This window comes from Mus caroli, unplaced genomic scaffold (genome assembly GCF_978045245.1).
Source record: "Mus caroli unplaced genomic scaffold, Mus_caroli_1 scaffold_6, whole genome shotgun sequence".
Lineage (NCBI taxonomy): Eukaryota > Metazoa > Chordata > Mammalia > Rodentia > Muridae > Mus > Mus caroli.
In genome coordinates, this window is record NW_028227261.1 from 15394470 (window position 1) to 15421520 (window position 27051).

Consider the following 27051-nt stretch of genomic DNA (forward strand, 5'->3'; position numbering starts at 1 on the left):
TGCCCTAGATCTTGGAGATATAAATCATGGGACCTAGCTCTAGCCTGGAGAACTTCTGGGGGCAGAGTTAGTTGTGAAGGATTTTGAAAGGCCATCAAGGCTGTGTGACGGTTTGCTTTCAGTGGCAAGATGATCCCAGAGAACTCAGATACTGTGATACATACCCATGATCCCAGCACTTGGGAGGTGGAGACTGGAGGATCAGGAGTTCAAGACCAGCCTCAGATACATAGAAAGTTCACTTCAGGAATGAGCTACATGAGACCCTGTCTCAAAACTGTAACAACAAATAAAGATAATCCCGGGGAAGAAAATGCCCCCAAGTGCCTCACCCTGGACTCTGAATTAGCTCAGTGGTGGCTCCTGTATCCCAGTGGGCATATGGGCTATCACAGTAACCATGGGCTATCATGGTGACTATGGGACAACAGTAGCTGGCTGAGCTAAGCCCAGAGTCATGAGCTGTCTGGAGGATGGTAAAACAGCTATGACGACATGGGGTCAGGTAGGAGAGACAGAAACATGTGACTTCTTTTTTTAAACAAAAAGATTTATTCATTTATTTTATGTATGTGAGTACACCATTGCTCTCTTCAGACACAGCAGAAGAGGGCATCAGACCCCATAACGGATGGTTGTGAGCTATCATGTGGCTGCTGGGAATTGAACTCAGGACCTCTGGAAGAGCAGTTGGTGCTCTTAACTGCTGAGCCATCTCTCCAGCCCAACATATATGACTTCTAAGTAGGGGTCCAGGGTCCCCAAGAGCCTTATCCTGTATCACCCCAACTCTGCTCCCAATGGCTGGGCAGACTCGGCCTCACAGTCTCTGTGTAGGCCCTGTGCTCAAAGACCCCCGCTTCTCACAGAATCCACCTGCCATGGCCACCTATGTTCGAGCACGGTTGCCGAGAAAACCTGCTAACAAAAAGACAGATATGGAAATCTCAGGACAATGGTAGGGGGGTAAAAATAAGCTTCTATAACGGATTAGATCATAGGAAGAACTTACCAGATAGAGACGTTATTAGGCAGTAGAACAAATGACCAAGGCAGAAATAGGAAACTTTCGGTAACTGGTTTTGTAGAGTCACAATTGCTGAATAACTATGTAATACTGGAAGTAATTGCAAAGCACAGAGCGGGACGGAGGCTGGCCATGCCCTGGAAGCCAATTCCTATGCTGCAGAGGCTGGACCACAGACAGGGAGACGCTTTGAGGCCAGAGATAGGCATCTGTGAGGCATTGGTGACCACAGTAAAAGCGAGTGTGTGATTCTGGGAAAAGCATGAGGCAGCCATGTCAGGTCAAAGTGGCATTTTTCAGCTTTGCCACTTCCTGTGAGCCTTGGTGGCATAACTGAGGGACATGCTGGGGCCCCATGCTTTATCTTGCTAGCCCCAGGCCTCTGGTGAACCTACCTGGCCGTGAGCAGGGTGTTGAGGATCAGTGGTGGAACCTGGACACCTTGCTGCCTGCCCAAGGTCCTGCTGTGGCCCCAGCAGCTTGGTAGTCACCTGCAGACTCTAATTCTGTGTTCATGGGGACCTAAGCAGTCCCTGATCCTGAGTGCCGGGACCCCATTTGTTGCTCCTATTTCCTAGGCCCTATGGCTGAGTGTCCTCAGTGCCCTCCAGACCACGTGGTAGCTAGCCACCAGCAGCTATCACGGGCCACTTTCATGTCCTAGAGCAGGGTTTAAAAATAGAAACTCCGCTTTGCTTGTCAAAACACTGGTGGGGGCTTCCTCATCGCTGGCCAACCACAGGGTTCTTTGACCTGAGCCTGGCTGGCTGCTAGATCAGGATGACCTGAGATCTAAGCCCACAGGCAGCGCAAGCTACTCAATCCTGGTTGGTGTGTGTATACTGTTGCAGGGACCCTGTGGGCCAAATTCAGGTAAATGGCGCAGTCCTCACAAAGCACAGGACAGCCTCAGGGCAGAGAATGATTGGGACCTCAGTGTCAGTCAAGTCAGGTGGACAGACCTTGCTGCGGGCACAGAGGAAAGGACAAAGAACTCATGATAGTCATAAGGGACAGCCAGCTGCAAGTTATGGCCTAGGAGAGAGCAGGTGGCTGGCAGGAGACCAACCTGATCCTCCCCCTCCTCTTCCTCTTCCTTTCCTCCTCCTCCTTTTCTCCTCCTCCTCTCTTCCTCTTCCTGATCTTCCCCCTCTTCCTTCTCCTCCTTCTCTTAGTCCTCCCCCTCCCCCCTCCCCCTCCCCCTCCTCCTCCTTCCTCCTTCTCTTACCCTCCAGGCAGGCTGCCTTGAGAGTACCCCACCCCAGTCCACCCCCTCCCCAATGACTCGCTATTGACTTGAAAGGGGAGTGCTTAGACCACAAAACAGGCAAGTGGATGCTTTTAGAAGCTGCTGCCCTTTCTAGAAACACGAGAGTCAGCTTTTAAACATTTGCTCTGGTTTAGCATCTTGCTAGGTACTGGAGACACCCAGGGCCAACCAGCTCCTTCTCCTATGGAAGGGTAGGCTACAGGGAGACATGGATGCTGGTCCAGTGATTTCGGAGATTAAATTGGTTTCCAAGGTGAGAGGTGCCCGTGTCAGAAAATGTCCTGAGTTAGTAAGGGCTTGTGTACTTGTGATGGTGGTGGCAGGTGTGTGTGTGTGTGTGTGTGTGTGTGTGTGTGTGTGTGTGTGTGAGACAGATGACACTAGTGACCTGGAAAGGGCTCCCTGACAGCAACAACATGTAACAAGGGTCCCAAAGGTTGGAAAGGGACTTGCCATCCCTGGGCCCAGGAAACAACAGGATCAATAATTTGAGAGCATAAAACTTCCCCACAGCTGCCAATGGCTCCTATTAGTGTAGAGACATTGTCTTTTTGGGCAAGGACAGCAGCCAATTGGCCTCTTCCTCTGCAGTCTGAGAACATGACAACAAGGTCTTTCCCTCAAACCCTCTGTATTTCTCTCTCTCTCTCTCTCTCTCTCTCTCTCTCTCTCTCTCTCTCTCTCTCTCTCTCGTGTGTATGTGTGTATGTGTGTGTGTGTGTGTGTACACGCGCGCACCTGCCTGTCTCTGTCTCTGTCTCTCATTCACAGCAGGCTCCCTGGCTTCCTAACTCAGCAGTCAGAGCCAACAGCCATCCCCCAGCCTCAGAGCAGGCTGTTTCACCTGGGGCACCATCTTAACCCTTGCTATTTCTCTAACCCTTCCCAGTGTTCCCCAGTAATAAGTGCATGTGTTGAGCCTTACCACGAATCATCTCAGGCTGTAAAACGTCAGGAGACGGGGCAAAGGGGTGTCTGGTAGCTGTTAGAGTGTTTCTCAGCATGTACAAGGCTCTGATGTGATCTCCAGCACTGCATAAAGCAAGTGTGCTGGTACATACCATATGAGCGCTAGGAGTGTGGAGGCAGGGGGATCTGAGGTTTAAGGTCACCCTTAGCCACATAGTGAGTTGAAGCCAACCACTATCTCAGAAAAATGGAGAAGACTGACCAGAGACATCATCTCATAGCTGGAGAGGTGAACAGCCCCTCACCAGCAGCATCTGCAGACCAAGCCCAGGACAGGATGAATAGTGCACGGCACACGGAGCTGTCCACCTGGGCCAGGCTAGGAGGAGACACACTTAGAAACGGTTATCATTTTAGAAATAGTCTACAGTTTATAACGCCAAAACTGAATAAACAGCTAAGCTGCAGATTAAATAACTAAGGAGAGACTTTCAAAGTGGAAAATAGCTCTAAGGAAGTAATCTCCCAAGAATGCAATGCAGAGAGACAAGGAGCTGAGTCCGTAGTATGCTTAAAGAGACAGGATGATCGTGAGTCCTAGACTAATCTGGGCTATGCCTTAAAAGTCGCTCCCTGGTCAGAGGTAGGAGATACAGAGATAAATGATATGAAAGTCCATCTGTTTGGTCTAATACAACAGTCACTGCCACACACAACTGTTTAAATTTGTATTCGAAGGCTAGGTGTGGTGGCGCACGCCTTTAATCCCAGCACTCGGGAGGCAGAGGCAGGCAGATCTCTGAGTTCGAGGCCAGCCTCATCTACAGAGCAAGTTCCAAGACAGCCAGAGCTACACAAAGAAACCTGTCTCCAAGGGGAAATATATATATATATATATATATATATTTATATATTTTATATATATATATATTTATATATTTATATATTTAATATAAATAAATAAATATATATAATATATATATATTTATATATATATATATTTATATATATATAATAAATATATATATTTATATAAATAAATATATATTTATATATTTATTTATTATATATATTTATATATATATAAATATATATATATATTTATATATATATATATATATATATATATATATATATATATATATTTGAATTTGTTTCTTCATGTTAGATAGAATTGAAGCTCATGTCCTCAGCTGCACCAGCCACATTTCAAATGTTCACAGCGGCATACTGGGTAGTGGCGACCCTGCCACGTTTTCACCCTGCACAGGTTTCTGCTAACTGGGCTAAATAAAAAGGTGGGAAGGAGAATTTAAAAGCCTAAGTTATGTCTCAGTGAAATCCCTGGAGGGAACCATGAGAGTGGAGCAGAGGTAACATTAAGAGAGGAACCTCGAGACTATGCCAAGTAGAGACCATTGACTCAGAAAGCAGAATTTATATGGCTCGGAATCGATTAAGAAATTAAAGAAAGCGGAGCTGCGGAGCTGGCGCAGTAAAACCCATAATGAGTATGAGAGAGCGAGCTCGAGTTCCCAGAACCCACATAAAGCCAGACAGAATCTCAGGCATCTGTAATCTCGCTGAGGACAGAGGGAAGACAGAAACAGGAGAGTCCCAGAAGCTCACAGGCAGGCTAGCCTGGGCTGCACAGTGGTGAATTAGAAAAGGCAGTGAGTGACCCCAACAAGGTGGAAGGTGAAGACAGACAGACACCCAAGGTGGCTCTCTGACCTACACAGCTGCAACATGACAGGTGTGACCCAAGAGAAAGAGAGGGGAAGGGAGACAGACGGACAGACACACAGTGACAGAGAGACACAAATAGAGAGAGGCAGAGACATACATAGAGTCAGAGAGAGACAGAGTCAGAGAAACACAGAGACACAGAGTCAGAGAGATGCAGAGAGAGAGAGAGATCCAGAGAGAGAAAGAGACAAAGAGTCAGAGAGAGACACCGAGAGTCAGATAGACACAGATACAGAGAGACAGAGACTGAGACAGACATACAAAGACACAGAGTCGGGGAGAGAGAGACAGAGACAGAGGCAGAGTCAGAGAAAGACACACACACAGAGAGAGAGGCAGAGTCAGAGAAAGACACACAGAGAGACACACAGAGTCAGAGAGAGACACACAGAGTCAAATAGACAAACACATAGAAAGACAGAGACACAGAGAGACAGTCAGAGAGAGAGTCAGAGAAATTCAGAGAGAGAGAGAGAGAGATCACATCTAACCTCGTTGTAATGAAACTGAGACACCCAGAAGACAATGAGAAACCTTCAAAGCAGTTAGCAGAAGCCAATGACCTCCCCTGACCTCCCTTGCCAGACAGGAGGATGGGAGATTAAAGGAACCTTGACTCTAGGGTGAAGAGACAAAGTGTGAGGAACACCCTACCCTGCACTGTGCCTCCTTGGGAAGCAGATGCAAGCTTTTTCCAGATTTGAGGGTTTACCACACACACACACACACACCCCCGCCCCCAAACACTTTGAATCAAAGGAGATTTTCAATCACTTTCTTGGGCAGTCAGCAAATAGATGCCCAGAATCTGGTTCAGAGACAACAAGGAGTGTTAAACCAAAACAAAACAAACCATCTAGGTGAGTTATTCCGAGCAGACACACATCAGTGTGGAGTCATCAGGAGTATACTGTCCTATGACTGAGGCCTTCAGGATTAAAAGCAGCCAGGAGTATTGTAGAAGCAAGGGGTGCTGCGAATCCCTGGTGTGTGTCCTTCCTATCTGGGCATTAAGACAGCGCTGGGTGAGCTGTAGTCATGGTTAGCTGACTGCGTAGTTAAATGTGAGAGGGGCCACTAAAGCAATGGGTGTACCCTGAAACTTGCCTCCAAATCACTGGGACAACTGTAGAAGCTGGGTTATCCCCAGAGTCACTGCTCAAGGACTCCTGGGGTTTTCATCTCTAGCCTGTTCTTGGGTAACGTTGATGTTAATATCTCAGGAACCACACCCTGAAGACAATTACGTGACAACCGCTACAACCGGTGATCCCGAAAGTGAACCTGCAACCCAGACCAAAGCCTCTGTGTTGGCCTTGAGCCACCCAGCCAGGCCATTCTCCCAAGGGCTTTGTGCAGTGGACCACACATGATGATCTGGGTCGTTGTGGGCCAGACGATCTTGCCACAGATACCCAAGTCCTTTATGTGAGCAAAGTCGGATGGAGAAGCGAGGGACTGACAGGCATGGCTGTGGTCCCACAAAAGGAATATTAGATCCAGACTTCAGACTTCTTCTTCTTCTTCTTCTTCTTCTTCTTCTTCTTCTTCTTCTTCTTCTTCTTCTTCTTCTTCTTCTTCTTCTTCTTCTTCTTCTTCTTCTTCTTCTTCTTCTTCACCTTCCTCCTCCTCTTCCTCTTCCTCTCCTTCTCCTTATCCTTCCTTTGTTCCTCTAGGCTGGGGGTGCAACCTTGTGCCAATCCCTGTGTTTGGCACCTACGGTGGCCTCCACAAGGCCTGTGTCCTCCTGGGAAGCCTCTGTAGCAAGGCTGTGATCAGCATTGTCAGTGTCCTTAAAAGCTTGTGAGGGGTATGCACATGTGCGCATGTGCTCCATCCTGTACACACACACACACACACACACACACACACACACGCAAGCATGTTCTTGTGCACCTGTCTGTGGTGATAAGCAAACCCCAGACACCTCCCATGGGTAACCAGTCCCCTGACTCCAGCCTGTTGGTTGAGTAGCCAGGCTGTAAACATGACCCATTCCCACTCTCAGAGCTGAGAAGGAAGGAAAAATCGCAGGACTGAGGGAAGCCCAGGCATGGAAACTGATCAGACAGGCCAGCATTTGGGGAACGACAGTGTAGCTGACGCTTTAGGACCCTAGAGACCCCCTTTACCACAGCCTCCTGTAAAAGTGTCTTTTATTCTCCTGTTGTAATTCTCATCTCTGAGGCTTACTGCCTCTGCTAACCCAGGCCTAGTCCTGGAAGCTTCTAGCCTCTGTACAATCTTATCTGGGCCTAGAGTGCTTTCAGCCTCTGATATTACTATTGGATAAGCTCACCCCTTCCTCGTTCTCTCTCCTCTCTGGCTGGCTGCTCACCTTGGATGTTCTGGCTCAAACTCCTCTCCAAGCTGACTGATTCAGTCTGGCTTCTCCTGAATTGCTCTGCTTGACCTCTGGCAATCTGTTCTAATCTTCTGGCTCCTTCTCATTCTCTGTCGCCTTCTGTCTTCAGTTGTGTCTAGCTTGTGCTCTATTCAACCAGTCTCTGCAAAACTTGCCTGGCAAAACTCCTCCCCACCCCCTCGAGCTGCTCCTTAAGTAGCTTTCCTTTTTCCCCTCCTGAGAGTTAGGCATTTCCTGTTCTGTCAAATCTTTCTTCTGCTGCTATTCATTTAAATATCACTTTCAAATGTGGATGCTTCTTTCTACAAACTAACTTTGCTTTCATTGTTTGGGACTAAAGGTGTGTCTGTGTCAGAGGGATTAAAAGTGTATCCTAAGGGCTGAGTCACACCACAGCTAGAAACAGGTTTTTTTTTTCCAGTAAATAACACAATTGTGGGGTTCACAGTGTGATCAGCTATCCTACAAAACCCTCCACTTTGCAGTTCAGTCCTGGGATGGAGGTGTGGGGACTGGGGGTGGTAGTGGCGATGTTCAACCTAAACCTGAGCATGTGAGTTAATGACTGGAGCCTGTACAGCCTCTGGCATTCCACTACCCTGTGTTCCATAAGCAACTGGTAGTATGAGTGCTGATCAACTCCTGCACACACACAGGTACATATGGGCACATGCATACACACAGGTACATATGAGCACATGCACACATACACAGGTACATATGAGCACATGTACACACACAGGTACACATGAGCACATGCACACACACAGATACACATGAGCACATTCACACACACACACAGGTACATGTGGGCACATGCACACATGCACAGGTACACATGAGCACATGTACACATGAGCACATGTACACACACAGGTACACATGAGCACATTTACATGCAGGTACACATGGGCCCATGCACACACACACAGATACACATGAGCACATGCACACACACAGGTACATATGAGCACATACACACACACAGGTACACATGAGCACAGGTACACATGGGCCCATGCACACACACATACACAGGTACACGTGGGCACATGCACACACAGGTACACATGGGCACATGTATACACACAGATGCACATGGGCACATGCACACACAATCATGAACATACAGAAGCACAAGGGCATATGCACACACAATCATGCACACACAGGAATACATGAACACATGTATACACACACTGCACACAAACACCTACAGACACAAGCACACACAATTATGCACACAAGGTACACATGGGAACATGCGCACACAGAGGTGCACACAGAGGCACACACAGAATGTTCGCTTTACACTGTGTCCACCTGACAGTCATTCCTCCCCCTCCACCCCTCCCCCTTGTTCCCGTTCACCTTTTGAGGCTTGCTTGCTGTTTCTAGAAGGCTGGTGGTGTTTGCTCAGCCCCCTCCCTGCCTGCATCTTACCTTCCTCTCTCCCTACTCCAACCTCCAACAGACCCCTTTCTTGGGAATCAAGCACTATAGACACCCCACCCCTGACACAACATCTCAGCTCCACTCCTCACCTCCCAACATCTGACCCTAACCACCCAGCCCAGCCTGGGGTCCAATCCAGGCTCACTGGAATCCCTTCCTTGGCACCGAAGTCAAACAACAAACAAACAATCAACTACAACAACAAATGTATCTTATCCAAGCAATTCATGAGACACACACAGAGGCACATGTGCACATAGAGGCAAGGCACCTAATGAATTCTAAGTGTGGCCAAGTCCCAGGGAAAAGCCCTGGCTACCATCTCAGCTGTCCCTGAGGGAGGACCTACCACATCTTCACAGCCAGAGGTGAGGCAGATAGCATCTTACACCCATTTAATAGATGCATCTTAAACTCCTGATCTTCCTGAACTGGGATTAAACATTAAACATGCACCACCGTGTGCAGTTTAAAATTATATGTCTCATATCGTTTGTGTGTATGTTCATATATGCTCAGTACGTGCATGCAGGTACACAGGCACATATGTGCGCTTGTGTATGTATGTGTGGGTGCAGGTGTGTGTTCCTGTGTGTGCGTACAAGTGTGGAGACCAGAGAACAACCTCATCTTTCCTGCCTCAGGTACCTACCACTTGTGTGTTTTTTTGAGAAAGGCTCTCTCACTGGCCTGGGCTCTCCTAGTAGCTAGGCTGTTTGTCCAGGGATCCACCTGTCTCTGGTTTCCACAGGGGAATTACAAGAATGATTGCCGTGCACATCTTTATACACAATTATAATTGTGTGTGTGTGTGTGTATGCGCACACACGTACATGTAGGGACAGAGGCAGAGGATAACTGGATTCAGTTGTCTTCTTTTGCTTCCACACGGGTTGAACGCAGGTCACCACGCCTGCCCAGCGAGCAAGCACCACCCACTGATCTATCTTGCTGACCCCATCTATTTTTTTCCATGAGTTCAGGGAATCAAGCCCAAGTCCTCATGTTTGCAACACAAACACTGTGCCCACCTGCCTGGGGGTTCAGTTCCTTCTGTGTGTGTGGCTACTCCAGGGACAGGCTGTTGTGTGTTAAAGGCTGAAGCGGGGTCTGTCCTAAGAAAGCAAATCTCCCAGTGCTCTTTGCTACGCTGTATCTATAATGTGTAAAACAGGGCACAACTCCCTCCCGGTCCCCCACCTTCCCGCCCCCCGCTCCACCACCCTGCCAGCCTATGCAGAATGAAATAAGTTGGGTGCATCCCTGCCAAACTGTCAAAAGATTGCCCTGAAATCCTCTACTGAAATGGAGCAATGTCTGTCACAGTGTCTGGGCCAGAGCAGATCAAGCCGACCAGAGCCACGCATGCCACATGTAGGTCTGCGAGCCTGGGCGTTTGCGTCTCCTGGAGACTATTCAACTAAATACTAACAGCTGCTGTCTAGGGGTGGCATTGGGAGATTTACATCTTTGTGTTAGGTTCATTCCTTTCTGAAATATCATGTTTCTTGCCTCTTTGGGGAGGCAGAGAGGACTGTGTGACGGGGGATGGGTGGCTTTGATCTTTATTCATTCTTTAACAATTTCTTACATCTACCCCCCACCTCTCCCCATTCAGCTCTCCCCCTGCTCTACACACCCCCTCCCAAATTATTTCCCCCTCTTCTTCAATAACCTCCAAGTTCTATCGATGTTCCTTGTGTGTGCATGCATGTGAGGGCATCCACTGGAGCACGGGCAGGGTACCAGGAGAGCCACTTTGATTTTGTGCCTTGGAGTCCCCCCAGCCGAACCCCGAATGTGGCTTCTCCCCACAGATCCTCTGTCTACTTGTATGTTGCAGACTCCGACAGCCAGTGCAGCCCCACACGCCACAGCCTCAGCCTGTCTGAGGGAGAGGAGCAGATGGACCGTCTGCAGCACGTGGAGCTGGTGAGGACCACGCCCATGTCGCACTGGAAGGCTGGCACAGTGCAGGCCTGGCTGGAGGTGGTGATGGCCATGCCCATGTACGTCAAGGCCTGTGCAGAAAATGTCAAGAGTGGGAAGGTAGGCAGCTGGGGCCCCCGGAGGGATGCCTCTGAACCCTCCCGGGACTGTTATACCCACCCAGGGGATGACTGGTCTCCATGTTACTCTAGGAACAAGAAGTATAGCATAGAAGTTGGCCAGCTTATTGCAGGTCCAGGTCATCAATAAATCAGTCTTCCTAGCAAGAAACACAGCCCTTTGGAGTCATGCTACCTGGTCCTTAATATGGGACCAACTTCAGATGGTGACCAACTTCCCCAAAGCTGGCAGAAGAGGGGCAGGATTGAACTGGGGGGAGGAAATTAGCCTACATGGTGGCCCCACCCATCTTGGTTCAAACAGTGCTCCACCCAAACAGTAGCCCATAACAGTAGCTGAGCCCAGGACCTCCCAGAGCCTAGCAAGGGTCATCAGGAGAGAGCTGAAGCATGACATCGCTGGGCGACAAGAGGCTCCACACTAGGCACCCTACGGCTCCTAGGAACAGGCTCTTTATCTTTTTATCCACTGGCTTTTCAAGACAGGGTTTCTCTGTGGAGCCCCTGCTAGTTATCTTGGAACTCTGTAGAGCAGGCTGGCCTTGAACTCAGGGATCCTCCTGCCTCTGCCTCCCACGCGTGGGGATTAAAGACTTGTGCCAGCACTCCCTAGAGACAAGCTCTATTCGGAGTTTTCAGTCATCCCAGACAGCAGAGGTGTCCTGGTGCTTGGTCTAGGGAGATGGCCGGGAGAGGGAGACAGATGAGGAGCCCCCGTCTCCTTGGATCCTTCTGTATTGGCTCAGCAGCAGCAACAGGGCCTGGATAGAGCTGCAGGTGCCAAGATCAGGCTCTCCCTACACCCCTCCCCATCTCTCACCTTCCGGCACTAAGCCTACCTCCTGAATGCAGGTGCTTCTCAGCCTGAGTGATGAGGACCTGGAGTTGGGCCTGGGAGTGTGCAGCTCCTTGCACAGGCGCAAGCTCCGCCTGGCCATTGAGGACTACCGAGATGCTGAGGCGGGTCGCAGGTGAGCCACTGAAACCTGGGCAAACCAAGGACTCTCTGTCCCGAGCCTCTCTGTCACCCAGCAGGACCCTGGGCAACACCAGGTTTCAGGCTATCAGGTACAACAAAGATGGCCTAGGCATGCCCTGTTACCATAGGGAGGAAAAATGAACATACAGGAGAAGGCACACATGCCTGGAGCATTGGAGACATACCTCCAACCCAGAGCAGGGACCAGGCCACACATAGCCAACATGTCTGCCTTACCTGCTCAAAGCTCAGTTCTGCCCATCCCAGGGAAAGGAAAGGAAGCAGGAGGGAAGATAGAAATAGAAGGGGACGGGATGGAGGGATTGGATCGTCTTATGCAAGTCTTTAACACAGGAGTGGTGCTGACTGGTTTAGGCATCTTAGCTGGCGTACCTGGTGGTAGCTGGGCTGTCCATGCTAGAGAGCTGCCCTCTTTCCCCTCAACACCCCCACCCAGTGCCACTCTCTTCCTATTTCTGTCTTGATCTGCTTGGGGTTTGGGGGGCGGGGGTGGCAGGGGGATCCACCATTTGAGCTGCTCTGATGAAAACGGAAGCCCCGCCCAGCACCCAGTCCTTGGCGCTCCAAGTGGGGGAGGGGGGCAGTTTTGTAAACCTGACACGGTCTGTTTTGCATAATTATCTCCTTCGCCGGTTTCCCCATCGTTTCTGTACAGTTAATTAATCAAACCTAGTGGTGTGTGCCGCTATCTGCAGAAGCTGTTTTGTGGATTAAAGGGAGGAGCGGGTGGAGAAGCAGGCCCGTTCTGAAGCAGAGAAACGGGTGGAGAAGCAGGCCCGTTCTGAAGCAGAGAAACGGGTGGAGAAGCAGGCCCGTTCTGAAGCAGAGAAACCGCAATCCATACGAGGCTGGAGAGGGGCTCTGGTACCATGACTACTGGTGCCAAGGATTACCGAGATGGGGTCTGAAGGATGGCAACTCATCGCCAGCAGCAGAGGTGTCAGGCTGGGAGGGAAGGGCCAATGGGGTAGGGCGATGGGGTGGGGCCAGAAGGTACCCCGTCAACCTGCTGGGCCTTCTCATTCCAGGGCTCCCAAAGTGCCTTCCCAGCCACTCCCTGACTACTTTCATCCACTAGACCCCAAGTCCCCGCTCATACCCTGACTACTGGAGCTAGAGACCCCAACCTGCTCACAACAGCCTCACATTCTAGAGAGTCCCTCTGGGCTGCCTGAGTCCCTCAAGCATGTGGGGCTGCTGGCTTCAGCTCACAAAGTCCCCACCACTGCCTAAACGTTCACCCTGTCCCCAAAGCATGGCTGTCCCCATCAGCTTAGTTTACCATGCAAAATGCTACTAACTGGGTATTGTAAACACGAGACATCTGTCTCTCCCAGTTCTGAAGGCGACAAGGGTAAAAGGGTGTCAGTGTGGTCCAGCTCCATCAGGACTACCTCTCCTGGTTATACATGGCAGCCTTCTTCAGGGTCCTCACACAGTGGTGGGGGAGTATAACTTACCCCCAGTGATGTCATATAACCCTAACACCTCCCATAGCCCACTTCAGACACCATCACACAGATGTGGATGTAGGAGACAAACACTGGTTCATAAGAGGAACTGCACCTGAGGTCCACCAGGAGCTCAGGAAGATGGGTCTCAAAGGCAAAGCTACACATGCAGGGGAGAGTTGAAGCAGGACGGTCCCAGGAAATGTGGGGTCCCCACATTAGACAGTTTATGTCCTGTGGAGCGATGCCTTACTATAAGATTCCTATCCTCTGTGGAAATCAAGCCTGTTTCTAAGATGCTGGGTAACTTTGTCTTCTCTGGGACTCAGTTTCCTTACGTGTGAAGTAGAGAGGAAAGAGTTAATCAAAAGTTAAGGATTGGAGCCTTTTAGAAATCTAGTACAAGCTTTGATGCCTTTTCCAAATGTACAAGACTATATAGCTCTGCGTGTCCAGCCCTCTGACTCAGCTGTGGAACTCTTAAAAGCCCTTGGATTCTGGGGTCAGAACCTTAGTGGGTTGTCTCAAACTCATCCAGCTGTGATGATGGGCATAGCCTCTCTAGGCCCCGAAATTCCCTTTGCCAACCCTTCCCCTGTCTCTTGACACAATTCTACTTACCCATTCCATCCATGTGTCAGGCAGACATAACAGCCCCCATCTTAGGGAGAGTCAAGTACAGACAGGTAACATGCAAAAAGTCGCACGGCATCCAAGGTGTCTTTCCACCCTCCTGTGGTGCCAGTGTGTTTGATGTTTAACAGTGCCAACTCCTACTGCTAGCTGTAGAGATGGTTTTAGGACTTTCCATTCACCCATCTCTTCAGTCCCCACCACTCTAGGAGGCAAAGTTAGCTATCTCCATTTTACAGAAGAAACAGCCCTAGAGATGCAAGGTCCCTCACCTAGAACAGTCCCAGTGTTTCTGACTTGTGACCCTGATGCTCTCGGCATGCCACACCCATCCTCAGACCTTGGGGTCTGGCCTAGCTCCACCTGAGGAAGAGGTACTGATAACTATTGGTTGAAACAACGTCTGGATTCCTGTTGACCCCAGACTTGGGTTCCAACATCAGCTTTGAGTAGCAGCTGGGCAAGAGTGACCAAGCTTCAGTGCAGAGGGGCATTTTGAAGGCCACATGTATGTTATTTGTGAACGTATAGAGGCACAAGTGCTGGTTCAAAGTGAGTCAGTGCTGAGGAGGCCAGGCCAGGTGTGCCTCCTGGCCACCACGCCCAACAGTGTGACCCTATTGACTTCTCCCCTCGTTCCCATGAGTGACAGCACTGTCATGAGCACCCAATTCAGAGCCACGATGGCCATGAAAGCTGAGGCTGGGCAAGGCCCCGTGTGACAAGCTGGGCCAGCCCTGGAGGGTGAGAAAGCTATCATCCCAGCAGGAAGATTCTCTTGGTCTGGAATATTCTAGTTCAGGAGCTGCACCGGGGCAAATGGGAGCCCAGTGCCTCCCCCTAGCCTTCATCTACTGTCCAAGCAATGAGTTTCAAGACACACCAGGAAGCATTCACCTAGCTGGGTGGGTTGAGTGAGCTGCCTGGTCCCTTACCAAGACAATCTATGGAGGGAGTTGGCAGGCAAGCTGTAGTTAACTCCAACATGCCAGTACACACATGGGGATCTGGGAGCTTTGGCAAGAGAAAGGATCTTGATCCAAGGGGTGTTCCTAAAAGGCATCTGGGAGACCAGACAGCCCAGTGGAGTCTGTAGAAGATGATAAAGAGTGAATGTTGGGCAGCAGGAGACAAAGGACAAAGTCCTGTCCTTGGGGAAACAGCCAAGTGGTTCCAGGAGGTTGGGGCAGGGCAAGGCAGAGGGAACCGGGAACCCATAAAGACATTCTGCCAATAAGTCGTTAGTGAATGTCGGCCAATCAGCCCACACCCACTACACCAGTGAACGTGGCCCTGTTCCTGACCCTTCTGCCCTCTTGTACCCTAACTTAGAGACAAGGGACAGTAAACTCAATCCCTCTCAACGTAAATGCAATATGCATCACTTGCTTTGAGGGCAGTGACTAACCAGATAGGAGGGGGCAACCTAAAACAGAGCAGAAGAGACATCTTCCTCTGGGGAGAAGAGAGAGAGAGAGAGAGAGAGAGAGAGAGAGAGAGAGAGAGAGAGAGAGAGAGAGAGAGAGCGAGCCCTATCAGCACCTCCAGTGCATACGCAGAAGATGCTCACTATTGAGATGAAGGAAGGGGCAAGAAAGCTTTTAAACCGGGAGCAGAATGGGGAATGTCAGCTATTGCCAGCTGCTCCAAAGAGAAGGGCAGTGTCCCTTTGTGAGCCAACTGTGTCCCCCTTGTACAGAGTGCTCCCTTTGTGTCCACCCCTGGCTCCCACTTAAACAATGCCCCCACCATCCAGCACCGGGTCATTTTTCAGTGTCTCTCTACAGGGAGGTTGCAAAGAAGACTTCATTCCTTCTGCCAGGCTGCCACTGTGTGGTGGTCAGAGGAATGACAGCTAGGGACGGCCTTAGCCAGGTGTATCTTCATCCCTCAACAAAGGCTTTTGGGGGAACACATACCAGGCAGCTCTCAACCAATACCTGCAATTCCAGGCAATTAGACAACCCGTGCCCTTGAAGAATACACCCCCAACACACACATAGCTTGCATAAACCTACAAAGGAACACACACATAAAAATAGTAAATAATAAATGTTTTAAAGCCTTTTTGAAAACTTACAATGTGCATGTTTCTGGGTTTCTGGGGGGAATCTGGGTTTCCCAGAGATAAGCCAATGAGGGAAGGGGTCAGCCACAGCTCTGTCTTGGAGACTCTAGCATACTATGTGTGGACCTATGAAGGCCATAAAGGCTTCTTACCCACCCCTCCCCCCCCCAAAAAAAAAAACAGGAAAAGGGACCAGAGGGCAGCATACAGGTGGGCAGGAGAGGGAGATAGTCAGCCTGAGGCTTTGAGGGGTCCTGGGCTCTGCAGAGGTGCATCTGGCTATAGGCATCTCTTCTCCTGACACTACTCCACTACTCCTTTCAGTTTTAGTCTGTGGTTTGTGGATGTTCCTTTTGTCCTTGGGATCCTCTGCTGTCTGTCTGTCTGTCTCTCTGCCTTACTCTCTCCCTCTCCATCCACCTAATATCTGTGTGCCTATCTGTCTGTCTCTGCCTGAATCTGTCTCTGTCTTAGTTGTTCTTTATCTGTGTGTCTGAGTCTCTCTGTCTGTCTCTCTGTCTCTCTCTGTCTCTCTGTCTCTGTCTCTCTCTCTCTTTCACTCTCCACACATCTCTGAGCCTTTCGTTGTTTTCTTCCCCTCTATCCCTCTGCTCTATCACTTTCTCCATCAGCCTCTCTGGCTTTCTTATCTACTCCCTGTCCTGCTTTTGGTCCACTTTGCCCATCTCTGACCCCATTTCCACTTGCCCCTGCCTCTGGCTCTTTCCCCACTCCCACCTCTCTCTGGCTGTGTCTCCTTTTCAGCCTGTCCAAAGCTGCCGACCTGGACCATCACTGGGTGGCCAAGGCCTGGCTGAATGACATTGGCCTGTCCCAGTATTCCCAGGCCTTCCAGAACCACCTGGTCGATGGGAGGATGCTGAACTCACTGATGAAGCGGGACCTGGAGAAACACCTGAACGTGTCCAAGAAGTTCCACCAAATTAGCATCTTGCTGGGGATTGAGCTGCTGTACCAAGTGAACTTCAGCAGGGAGGTGAGGACTAAAGGGGGCGGCAGGGCAGGCACAGACATCTTCCACAGCCTTTCTCCACATCCAATTTCTGTCTAACCATCTACCCACCCATCCGCTGATCCATCCATCCATTTACTTATTCAACCATCAATCTATCCACCCAGTCATCCACCTATCTATCCACACATCTACTCATCCATCCATTCACCCATCCACTCCTCCATCCACCTGCTGACCCACTGCCCATACACCCATCTATCCACCTACCCACTGTCCATCCACCCACCTATCCATGTACCTATCCACTCTCAGTCCACTCCCCATCTCTCCATCTGTCTAGTTTCCATCCCAACCCCATCATCCACTCACATATATACACAACTACCTACTCATCCATCTACCCATCCATCTATTCATCCTTCCATCCATCCATCCAACCATCCACCCACCCACCCATCCATCCATCCACCCATCCATCTATCCATCCATCCATCCATCCACCCATCCATCTATTCACCCATCCATCCATCCATCCATCCATCCATCCATCCATCCATCCATCTATTCACCCTCCCATCCATCCATCCATCTACCCATCCATCTATTCATCCATCCATCTATCCATCCATCCATCCATCCACCCATCCATCTATCCATCCACCCATCCATCTATCCATCCACCCATCTACCCATCCATCTGTCCATCCATACATCTGCCCATCCATCTATTCATCCTTCCATCCTTCCATCCATCCATCTATCCATCCATCCACCCATCCATCTATCCATCCACCCATCTACCCATCCATCTGTCCATCCATCCATCCAACTATCTCTTCCTCTCCCCAACCCCTAGCAACTGCTTATTTGAGTAGACAAGAACCTATTCTCAGAGAGCTCGTTGCTCATTAAGTCCATGGTCACAATACTATGGAAGGCAGCCAGGGTTCTCTGAAAGCTCTGGGAAACACCTTCTTGGGGATCAAGGAGGGCTCCTGAGGTAGTGAAGCGAGACAGAGAGCTGTTGCAGGGATTGGCAGCTGCCAATAAAGGAGACAAAAGAACCATGGGGACCAAGTCCCAGAGTCCAGTTCTGTAGCAGCAGTGACACAGAGTGGGTGGGCAATGGGCTTGGGACAGGGAGGGGCTGGAAATGAGAACCCTGGCTGTTGATATAGGTTTAAGTTCTGATGCTCCTTAATTCTGAACTCTGCTAAGCCAGAGAATACAGGGCTCCAGCCTCATCTTTCCTAGCTTCTCTTCCTACATGTTCCCTGTGGAAGGTCCCTGCGAGGCTAGCCCTCAGGGTTGGGTCCATATGGTTGACTTTTTCTAGAGCCACGTCAGAGCATAAGCAGTTCCCTGTTGAGAGGGGAACAGAGAGAAGACTGTCGTCCCTGTACCCCACCACCCACTGCAATCTGACCAGAAGGAGAAGACGGGGGCCCAGGCTCTGGCCTCTGGGATCCCCAGTATGATGAGAAGGGTAAACATGGGGTGTCCTGACTGTAATATATGTCACTGGGATAGCAGAAGTGATGGGGACTTCAGACTGGATGTCCTAGAGAGAGTGTTTAACTTACTGTTTTATTTCTGTGGAGAGACACTTGACCAAAGCAACTTTTGAAAGAAAGCATTTCCCTGGGCACTTGATAGCAGCTTCAGAGTTAGTTTAATTCCATCACAGCAGGAAGCATGACAGCAGGAAGGCAGGCATGGTGTTGGAGCAATAGCGCAGTGCTTACATCTGATGCACAAACGGACAGGGAGACTAGGAATAGCATAGGCTTTTGAAACCTCAAAGCCCATCCCCCACCCCACTACCCCCAGTGACACATCTTCTCCAACAAGGCCACACCTCCTAATCCTTCCCAAACAGTTCCACCAGATTGGAACCAGACATCCGAATATATGAGCCTATGGGGGCCTTTCTCATTCAAACACAGAGGGTACCCCTCTGCAGGAGCTCTTGGTCTGAGAGTCGGTACCCCAGGGCAACCTGTGAAAGGGCAGCAAGCTGGTTCATCCACAGGACCCAAAGATGGTATTTCAAGTCAGGATGCAAAGACCCCAAGAGTCTCCCTGCCATAGGCTGGGTCACCACAAATGTCCACTGAGCATCTGCTCTCATTGCTGGGGTGGAGATGCCACAGGCCTGGGACACAGAGAACATGGAGAGTGACTCTCTCCAGACCTCACACCCGATTCCTCGCACCCTAGGAGGCAGATTCTTCTGTTTCTCACAACACAGACAGTGTGGCTCTGGCAGCTGTGGGTGGCCCTCATCACACTAGCATACTGAAGACCCCACTGACACCATGAAACTTCCTTCTGCAGGTGACCTCCAGGTGTCCCTCGTGTCTTCAACTGACTCACTGTTTTCCACCCCTAGGCTCTCCAGGAGCGCCGAGCCCGCTGTGAAACACAGAACACAGACCCTGTGGTCTGGACCAACCAGCGGGTGCTCAAGTGGGTGCGCGATATCGACCTGAAGGTGAGGGGCGATGGTGGTGGAGACACAGGGTTGATTCTTTAGCCTATGCAAATGAAGTGCAAATCAATGTCCATTTTGATGTAAGGTAGGGGACACCACCACCCAGCCTGACAAGGACACCACTTCCTGTTGATGGAGTAGGATCCCTTACTGCTACAGTAGATCCCTGTTGAAAGCCCTCATCACTGGGGCAATTCTTTTTTATTTTGTTTTTTGTTTTTTGTTTTTTGAGACAGGGTTTCTCTGTATAACCCTGGCTGTCCTGGAACTCACTCTGTAGACCAGGCTGGCCTCGAGCTCAGAAATCCACCTGCTTCTGCCTCCCAAGTGCTGGGATTAAAGGCATGCGCCAGCCACCACTGCCCAACCACTGGGGCAATTCTTCGCAGTATTTTTTTCTTGAAGTATCTATGGCTCTTGCCAGGGTCCAGCAAGTGTCAGTGACATAAGACCCCCTCTGTTCAGAGCCCTGAGGGTGGAGACCAGGTCCTCTTCACTCTCAAATCAGTTACTTATTGGGGTCACATCTCTGCTTGGCTCTGATGGTCCCTGACTCCACCTCACTCTTCTGCCCTCAGGAGTATGCAGACAATCTGACCAATAGCGGTGTCCATGGTGCTGTGCTGGTCCTGGAGCCCACGTTCAATGCTGAGGCCATGGCCACCGCCCTGGGCATCCCCAGCGGAAAGCACATACTCAGAAGACACCTGGCAGAGGAGATGAGCACCATCTTCCATCCATCCAAGTAAGTAAGCCACGGTACTCAGGGCGCAAGGCAAGAGCCAAGGAATCGGGGGCAGGGGATACTGTCACAGGCTGTGTGAGGTGTCGCTTGGGGTGGAGACGATGTGCACTAATTTCACAGAACAAGGTGGCCACTCTGCCAGGTATAGCCATGGAAACAAAGGTTTAGAGGCAGAAGTAGGTATATAAATGGTACTTCGGACCCAAGGGAACAGTGCACAGCCATCCACCTACACTGGTCCCCTTGCCTAGAGAGTGATTGGGTTGAGTAGTCAGACAGCCCAGACCCACCCTGTGGATGCTGCCTGGGGTCACAGTTGGGGCGTGGCTCCTCGTGATTGGTTGGGCCAGTAATTCCTTGGGAGCTGCATAAAAGCTGTAGGATTTCTGTCTATGGGATCAAAAGAAGGAGTGGGCTTTCTCCAGGACTTGGAGTCTGATGGGCCAAGGACAGAGAGGCAATGCAACCTTCAGCCAGAGCCTAACAGCTTGATGTCACCTCTGTCTGTGATGCAGCCCTTATGTATCACACTTGGCTGGTGAGGAAAGGCCCCTGAGGTGGGTTTCAGGATGCTTTGTCGAGTGCCATGAGCCCAGGGGACAGACTTCAGTCAGATGAGGGCACACGGAACCCCAAGAGTTCCTAAGGAAATCATAGGCCACCTCAGTAGCAGAGAGAACCCCCCACTGAGTCGACAGTTATCCCAGATGCATGGTGAGATCTTTGAGATGGTTCCTAGAATTGATATTAATGGGGCAGTTCTGCAGTGAGCCACACAGGGAAGGCCTCTGTCCTCCCTCCCTGTTACATCCTTCAGCTTTCAGAGAGGAAGGAAGCAGGTTGGGGGACATTGGTGGTGACCCTTTGGATATTCCCAGGATGCTGTGGGTTGGGTTGGAAGATACCAGCTGGAAAAACATTCCTCATCATTAAGTTCAATATCAAGATTCTATCCTGGACAGTATCCCAGGCTGGGTGGACCCAGCAGTCCTTCACAGTGATGTAACAAAATGTCATCAGCAGGGGGCTATCTCTTTGTTTCCTTTGTCCCCAGACACACACACACACACACACACACACACGCATGCGGGCACACACACACATGCACACACACGCACGCACACACACATACATACACACACATATACAAACACACACACGCACACACGTACATACACACACATATACAAACACATACACACACATACACACATTCACACACATAAACACACACACATATACATACACATATATACACACACATACACACAAACATAAACACACATATACACACATACACACAAACATAAGCACACACACACACACACACACAGCATGAGGAAGGATCATTTGCGTTTATTTTTAACCACTATTGGAGGTAGAACCCAGAGCCCTGCATATTCTAGACAAGCCCTCTATTACTGAGCTATATCCCTTTTATCTCTATTACTGAGCTATTACAGCCCTTTTATTTTAGTGTGTGTGTGTGTGTGTGTGTGTGTGTGTGTGTGTGTGTGTGTGTACCGCATGTCTGCTTGGTGCCATGAAGGCCAGAAGAGGGCATCAGATCCCTTACAATTGTAGTTATAGACCATTGCAAGCTACCATGTGGGTGCTGGAAACCAAATCCCAGTCTCTCTGAAGGAACGGCCTGTACTCTTGAGCAGTAAGAATGTGGGAGTGGGGACAGGGGCAGTGGGCTGTCTTTTACTAACTCTTAACTTGTGAAATGTCCCAGCTCCACAGGCATCCGGGAGTCTGAGCGCTTTGGGACACCACCTGGCAGGGCCTCCAGCATCACCAGAGCTGGGAGAGAGGACAGTGGGGGCAATAGCAAGCACAGAGCTGGCCGGGTAAGTGGGCTTTCTGTCCATGGGGCCAGGCATCCTTTCCTGAATGGACCTATGTCTCCTTTGTCACCTGTGAACCTGGAGCAGCCTCGGGTCAGAGATGCACACAGGCGAGTCATCACGTATCGGGACCCCTGCTTAAAATAATGCCCAGTGACAAGAATCCATGCAAGGCAGAGTCTATGGCATCCATGGTGGTTACAGATTGTGGGATCCCCTCACCCTGGCCTCCTGAAGCACATGGCCCCTGGGGTGCAGAGCACCTCACACAGCTGGCTGCTGAAAGTGATCAGGGAGCTCTAGACCCTGAAAACCTCTGTCTTGGAATCCGAATCCCTTAGCCAGCAAGGAACCTCTAGTGTACCCAGTAGGACAGCACAGAACAGGAGCAGCTAGCCAGAGACCAACAAAAAACTCTAGACGTATCCAGTGTCCTGGTCACCACAGCCACGCCTTTGCTTTCACTTGGTGTCACCAGGAGGGGCATCCCAAGAACAGGCTGCCACTAGCTTCTGAGAACACTGTCCTGGGCTAACCATTCTTGGGTTTTGCTTCAGTTTTGGTTTTGCAGAGCTGGGTGGGGTCAACCCCAGGGCTAGGGTCGTTATGTGCTAGGCAAACACTCTAGCGCCAAACTATATGCCAACCAGCCTTCCTTATTTCCCTGTCTTGTTTTTAAAAATATTTTTATTATATCTGTGTGTGCACATGCCAGCATGCATGCAGAGGTCACAGGACAACCTGTAGGACTAAGTTCTCTTCTACCTCGAGTGTGGATGGCAGGGACTGAACTCTGATTACCAATCTCAACATCTTACACTGCCTTCAAGAACTGCTAAGCCATCTGGACAACCTGGCCCTGTTTTGTTTCTGAGGTGTATCTCACTATGTAGCCGAATCTGGCCTGGAACTCACCATCCTCCAGTCCCAGCTTCTCAAGGGCTGGGATTAAAGGCATGTGCCCTGTGGAGGTTCTAGGGCTTGCTTTCAGCTTCCTTCATTCCAAAGGAGCAAGAAACTGTTGGGAAGGAGGGAGATCCATGTCCTTGCACAGATACACAAGTGCCGCCTGAGTAGTCACACATTAGGGAAATGGGGAAGCCCTGTCTGAAAGGTGCTTGTAGGACAATGACTCTCCAGTGGGGGACGCACCAGTTTAGAAAGACGGGTAGTCAAGCATATGACCACTTAGTGTTGTGAAAGCAAAAATCAGCTCGGAACCAGAGGCTCCACGGAGAGGCCTCTGTGTGTGAGGACAGCTCCCACAGAGCACCTGCTCTGAGCTGCCCATTCCCCACCCAGCACCTTACAGATATTTGATCTTCCCAACAGTCCACCCAGGCCCCTGCCACTTTTCCCATCATGCAGCTGAGGAAAATCAAGGCTCAGAGATGGGCAGTGACTTATCCCAGGCCCCACAGCCAGAAATACAGAACAGGGACTCTAACACCCATGTATAAGCCTCAAGCCCATACTTGTGGTCCTACCAGGTAGGACTAGAGTTCCTTTTGAATGGAGCAAAGAGTAAGACTTCCTATGTGTGGTCACACACACTTCCAGGCATTGTCCCATCTACCGCTATCAACAGTGTGTGTGTGTGTGTGGCAGGGGTGGGGGGAGAGCTGTAGAATCATTAGTCCAAAGTCACCCCTGGTAACTAATTGAATCTCTCTAGCTGGGAACTCAAACGTTGGTTTCTTATAGAATTTTTGCAAATCCCTTCCATGTGTCCGGGCAGTAGGGGTGGTACACATAATGGAAGGCCCAGAGAGGTTCCAAGAGATGCTGAAGGTCACACAGCAATTACACTGGAGATGCCACACCACGACTCAATTCTCACATATCTCTTTCTCTGTCCCCTGGTTTGTTTCTCCTCAGCTGCCCCTGGGGAAGATAGGAAGGGGCTTCAGCAGCAAAGAGCCCGATTTCCATGATGACTATGGCTCTCTGGAGAACGAGGACTGTGGGGATGAGGACCTCCAAGGCAGGCCCGAACAGTGCCGTCTGGAGGGATACGGCAGCTTGGAGGTCACCAACGTGTAAGAAAGCCGTGTGACTCAACTCCAGAAGAGAGCAGGGAGAAGGAACAGCCCAATGTCCCAGAGCCGTCCATCCCTACTGTACAGCATGACCGGAAGCTGAGGACAGACAGGGTGTCAGAAAAGAGTTCCCAGAGACGGTCACAATATCCAGGGGGCACCAAGGACAGAGAATGCCCACCTAGGTGTCTTGTATCTCTGAGGAAGTATCACCCAGCCACGCGCGACCCAGCAGGTGGCCCTGGGGCTGCTGTTCAAAGTACAAGTCAGGTGCCGCTGGTATTTTACACTGGTCAAGGAGGGGCAGTCCGTCTTTGGGCCTGGAACACCCTGCTAAGAGGAGCAGGGAAACCCCCAGCCTACCTTGGCAAAGCCAGGGCCGCTGGGATCCCATGGCAAAGCCAGCCAACAGCGGCCAGGTGGTGATTGCTGACTGTCAGCCCACTGGGCAGAGAACTTGAATTCTGACCTCACTCACTCCGGAAGGAGGCAGAACGACCTGGGCATCCCTTCCACTTTAAGGGTGGACATGTTGGGAGCAGGAGGGGGATCTCTGCAGGGCACAGGGGCCTGACAGCAGCAGCCCTAGGGGCTACAGATATCCTGTCACCAAAATGAATGTGACTTCAAGAGTGGGAGGGGGGTGGTTGCTGTGCTCTGTCCCAAACAGCTATTCCAAGTGTGCACATGGCATGGGAGACAGCCTGTCATTAACCCGACAAACCTCTCTTGTGATGTCCCTGTCAGAAGAGGCAGGTAAGCTCACCCATGAGCTAACAGAGGTGCAAATCCTACAAAACAAGGTCACCCCGGTTGTCAGAGTGACCCTTTCTAGCCGCTGTCCTGATCTGCCAGTGTTTTGCTGTGTGGCTTCCCCTCAGTGGCCTCACCTCTCTGTGCCTCAGTGTCTTACCTGTCATACTTCCGGTTCCTCCCAGAGGAGCTGTGAGGATTAACACTCACTAACACTTGTCCCAAGCTTTGAACCTCTCAGGAAACAGCTGGAAGGGATGGGGCAGGGGAGGAAGGAGCCTAACTTCCATCCACAACATTGGCAGACACCGGGCGAGTTCACCCCATTTTTGGATAGGGAGATAAGCAAGAGGGGCCTGCAGGAAGTTTAATATTGAGAGTTTCCAAAAGCCATCGGTGAGGTCTGGGAGAGCCACCAGCACAGCCTGCGGGCCTACTGGGTGCAGGGTCCAAGCTGACTGAGAAGAGACTGCCTATTGATGATAGGGAGGATTTCGGTGTAGCTGTGCTCAGTCAGTACCAGCTCTCCTCAGATTCCCACAGCTGACAGCAGCCGGGGGTGTGGGGGTGGGGCACTGCCTCTGAGTCACCAAAGCCAGTCTTCTGCATTGTTTCTGAGAGCTTCCCTTTGCGGGAAGACCACAGGAAGCCTGGGAACTTGGAGGAGGATTCCCTGAGTTTCCCAGGTCCAGTCTCCTTCCCAACCTGAGTCCAGGGCCCTCGGGGACTGGGAGGAACCTCTCTGTCTGAGTGTCAGCCTCCAAAGGACACACGGCAGACACCAGGACTCGCAGGGTCAACCTCTGGAGTAGAATCCAGCTTGGCTCAGGCTCTACATCCCTGAGTGTTTATAACACGCATTCCCCTGCCCCTGGAATCCTGAAGCTACTGAGCCCTTAGCCCAGCAAAGAGAGGGGAAGAAGGCCCTCTTCTAATTGAAGCCAGCTGTCACTTTTACACCAAGTCCCCAAAGGGTGACAAAGCTTCTGGAGCCAGGAGGATACTGAGCCTTCCTGGAAATGTCGCTGGCGATGTGGGCTCCTTGCCAGGGCCAAGGTCTAGGTAGGGAAGAGACTCACACTTTCTTCCCACGGGCTCGGAGGCCCACAGCACCTGAAGGCTCCTTCCCAATGGACTCTGGGCTTCATTCCTGGGCACCTCTGTCAGTCTCCATCCACATCCAGTGTCACTTTTAGCAGATTCTGTCTTGACTCCTCACCACAGGATGCAGGGGTTGTCAGGGGACTAGAGTCAGAGTGGAGAGAGGGGCTCTCTCCTAAGCCCAGCCTGCATAGGGCACTTAGAACAGGGAACCCCGCCAAAGACTGAGGTCATGAAAAGGGGTGGGGTCCTGGCAGATGTAAATTCGGAAGGCAGGATCACGATGAAGAACTGTACGAGAATTATGACAGCCCTTCCCAGAAGGCCAAGGACCACGTCACAGGTTGTGGGGGAACGTGGCTCCTGAGTGGTGGCACCTTCTGGGTGTCACTTTACAGAAGCCAGCATGGATGGTGACGATGTCCCTGACCCATGGAGGGTTTGTAAAATGCACGGCAAATGAACAGTGAACTGCAGTGTCCCACGCCTTCCCAGAGGAAATTTTAACAATGTAACAATAAATGCTTGACCTTGAAGTATCCTTCTTTCTTGTTGGCTTTCTTCTTTATGGTCCCAGTAGCCTCTTCTTACACAACGGAGACTGGGAGCCCCTAAAACTACTGGGGGACTTCTTAGAAAGGCTGAGAGTCCAGCTTCACAAGGTGGGAGAGTTGGGTGGGGACTTGAACCTGATCATCTGCCTCTGTACTCACAACTTACTCTCCCCTCCCGCAGCCCCGTGCTGTTGGTCACTCTCCCCCTCCCCACCCAACCCCACGTCCCTACACCCCTACACACCTCTATTTTCTAACCTGTCACTAACATCTCCCCATGGCAACTCAAATCAGAATCCAGGTACACTCTAGTGCTGGGAAGTCTCTCTCTGGGTACCATGTCCTAAGGAGACTCTCATACTTCCCCTGGAGGTGTCTGCAATCCCAGGAGACCCATACAGCTCTTCCCCATCTTCCCTGTGCACTCTGCTGAGCTGAACAGAGTCATCTGGGGTTTTTCTGAGAGTCAGCACAAGCTTCCAGGCGTTGGATCCAAGCATATCATGCCTGCTAAGGTCGTGGCAGAGTGACCTTCTCAGCTAA

At 50.7% G+C, this 27051-nt stretch overlaps 1 protein-coding gene and 1 long non-coding RNA gene across 7 annotated transcripts in view; one reads left to right on the top strand and one right to left on the bottom strand.

Annotated features, from left to right (window-relative positions):
- The window catches only part of Kazn (kazrin, periplakin interacting protein), a 371538-nt gene extending 344852 nt beyond the window's left edge, over nt 1–26686 (top strand). For 3 of the 5 annotated variants that reach the window (XM_085838715.1, XM_085838714.1, XM_085838713.1), the window contains 7 exons: nt 10619–10824; nt 11697–11815; nt 16762–16993; nt 19365–19466; nt 20045–20211; nt 21950–22064; nt 23940–26685. In XM_085838715.1, coding sequence (XP_085694841.1) covers nt 10619–10824; nt 11697–11815; nt 16762–16993; nt 19365–19466; nt 20045–20211; nt 21950–22064; nt 23940–24104 — 1106 coding nt within the window. In that variant the 3' untranslated portion in view covers nt 24105–26685. Of the gene's footprint in view, nt 1–10618; nt 10825–11696; nt 11816–16761; nt 16994–19364; nt 19467–20044; nt 20212–21949; nt 22065–23939 lie in introns of all 5 variants that reach the window. The other 2 variants (XM_085838716.1, XM_085838712.1) reach the window with 2 other exon arrangements.
- Nucleotides 611–1584, bottom strand: LOC115030872 (uncharacterized). Of its 2 annotated transcripts, none has more exons than XR_003836449.2 (3): nt 1423–1584; nt 1013–1278; nt 611–918 (listed from the first exon to the last, which is right to left on the bottom strand). It is a non-coding gene; the product is annotated as an uncharacterized LOC115030872 (long non-coding RNA). The 2 variants fall into 2 exon arrangements; XR_003836448.2 differs by having other exon boundaries at nt 611–921.
- Nucleotides 26687–27051: the final 365 nt, after the last annotated feature.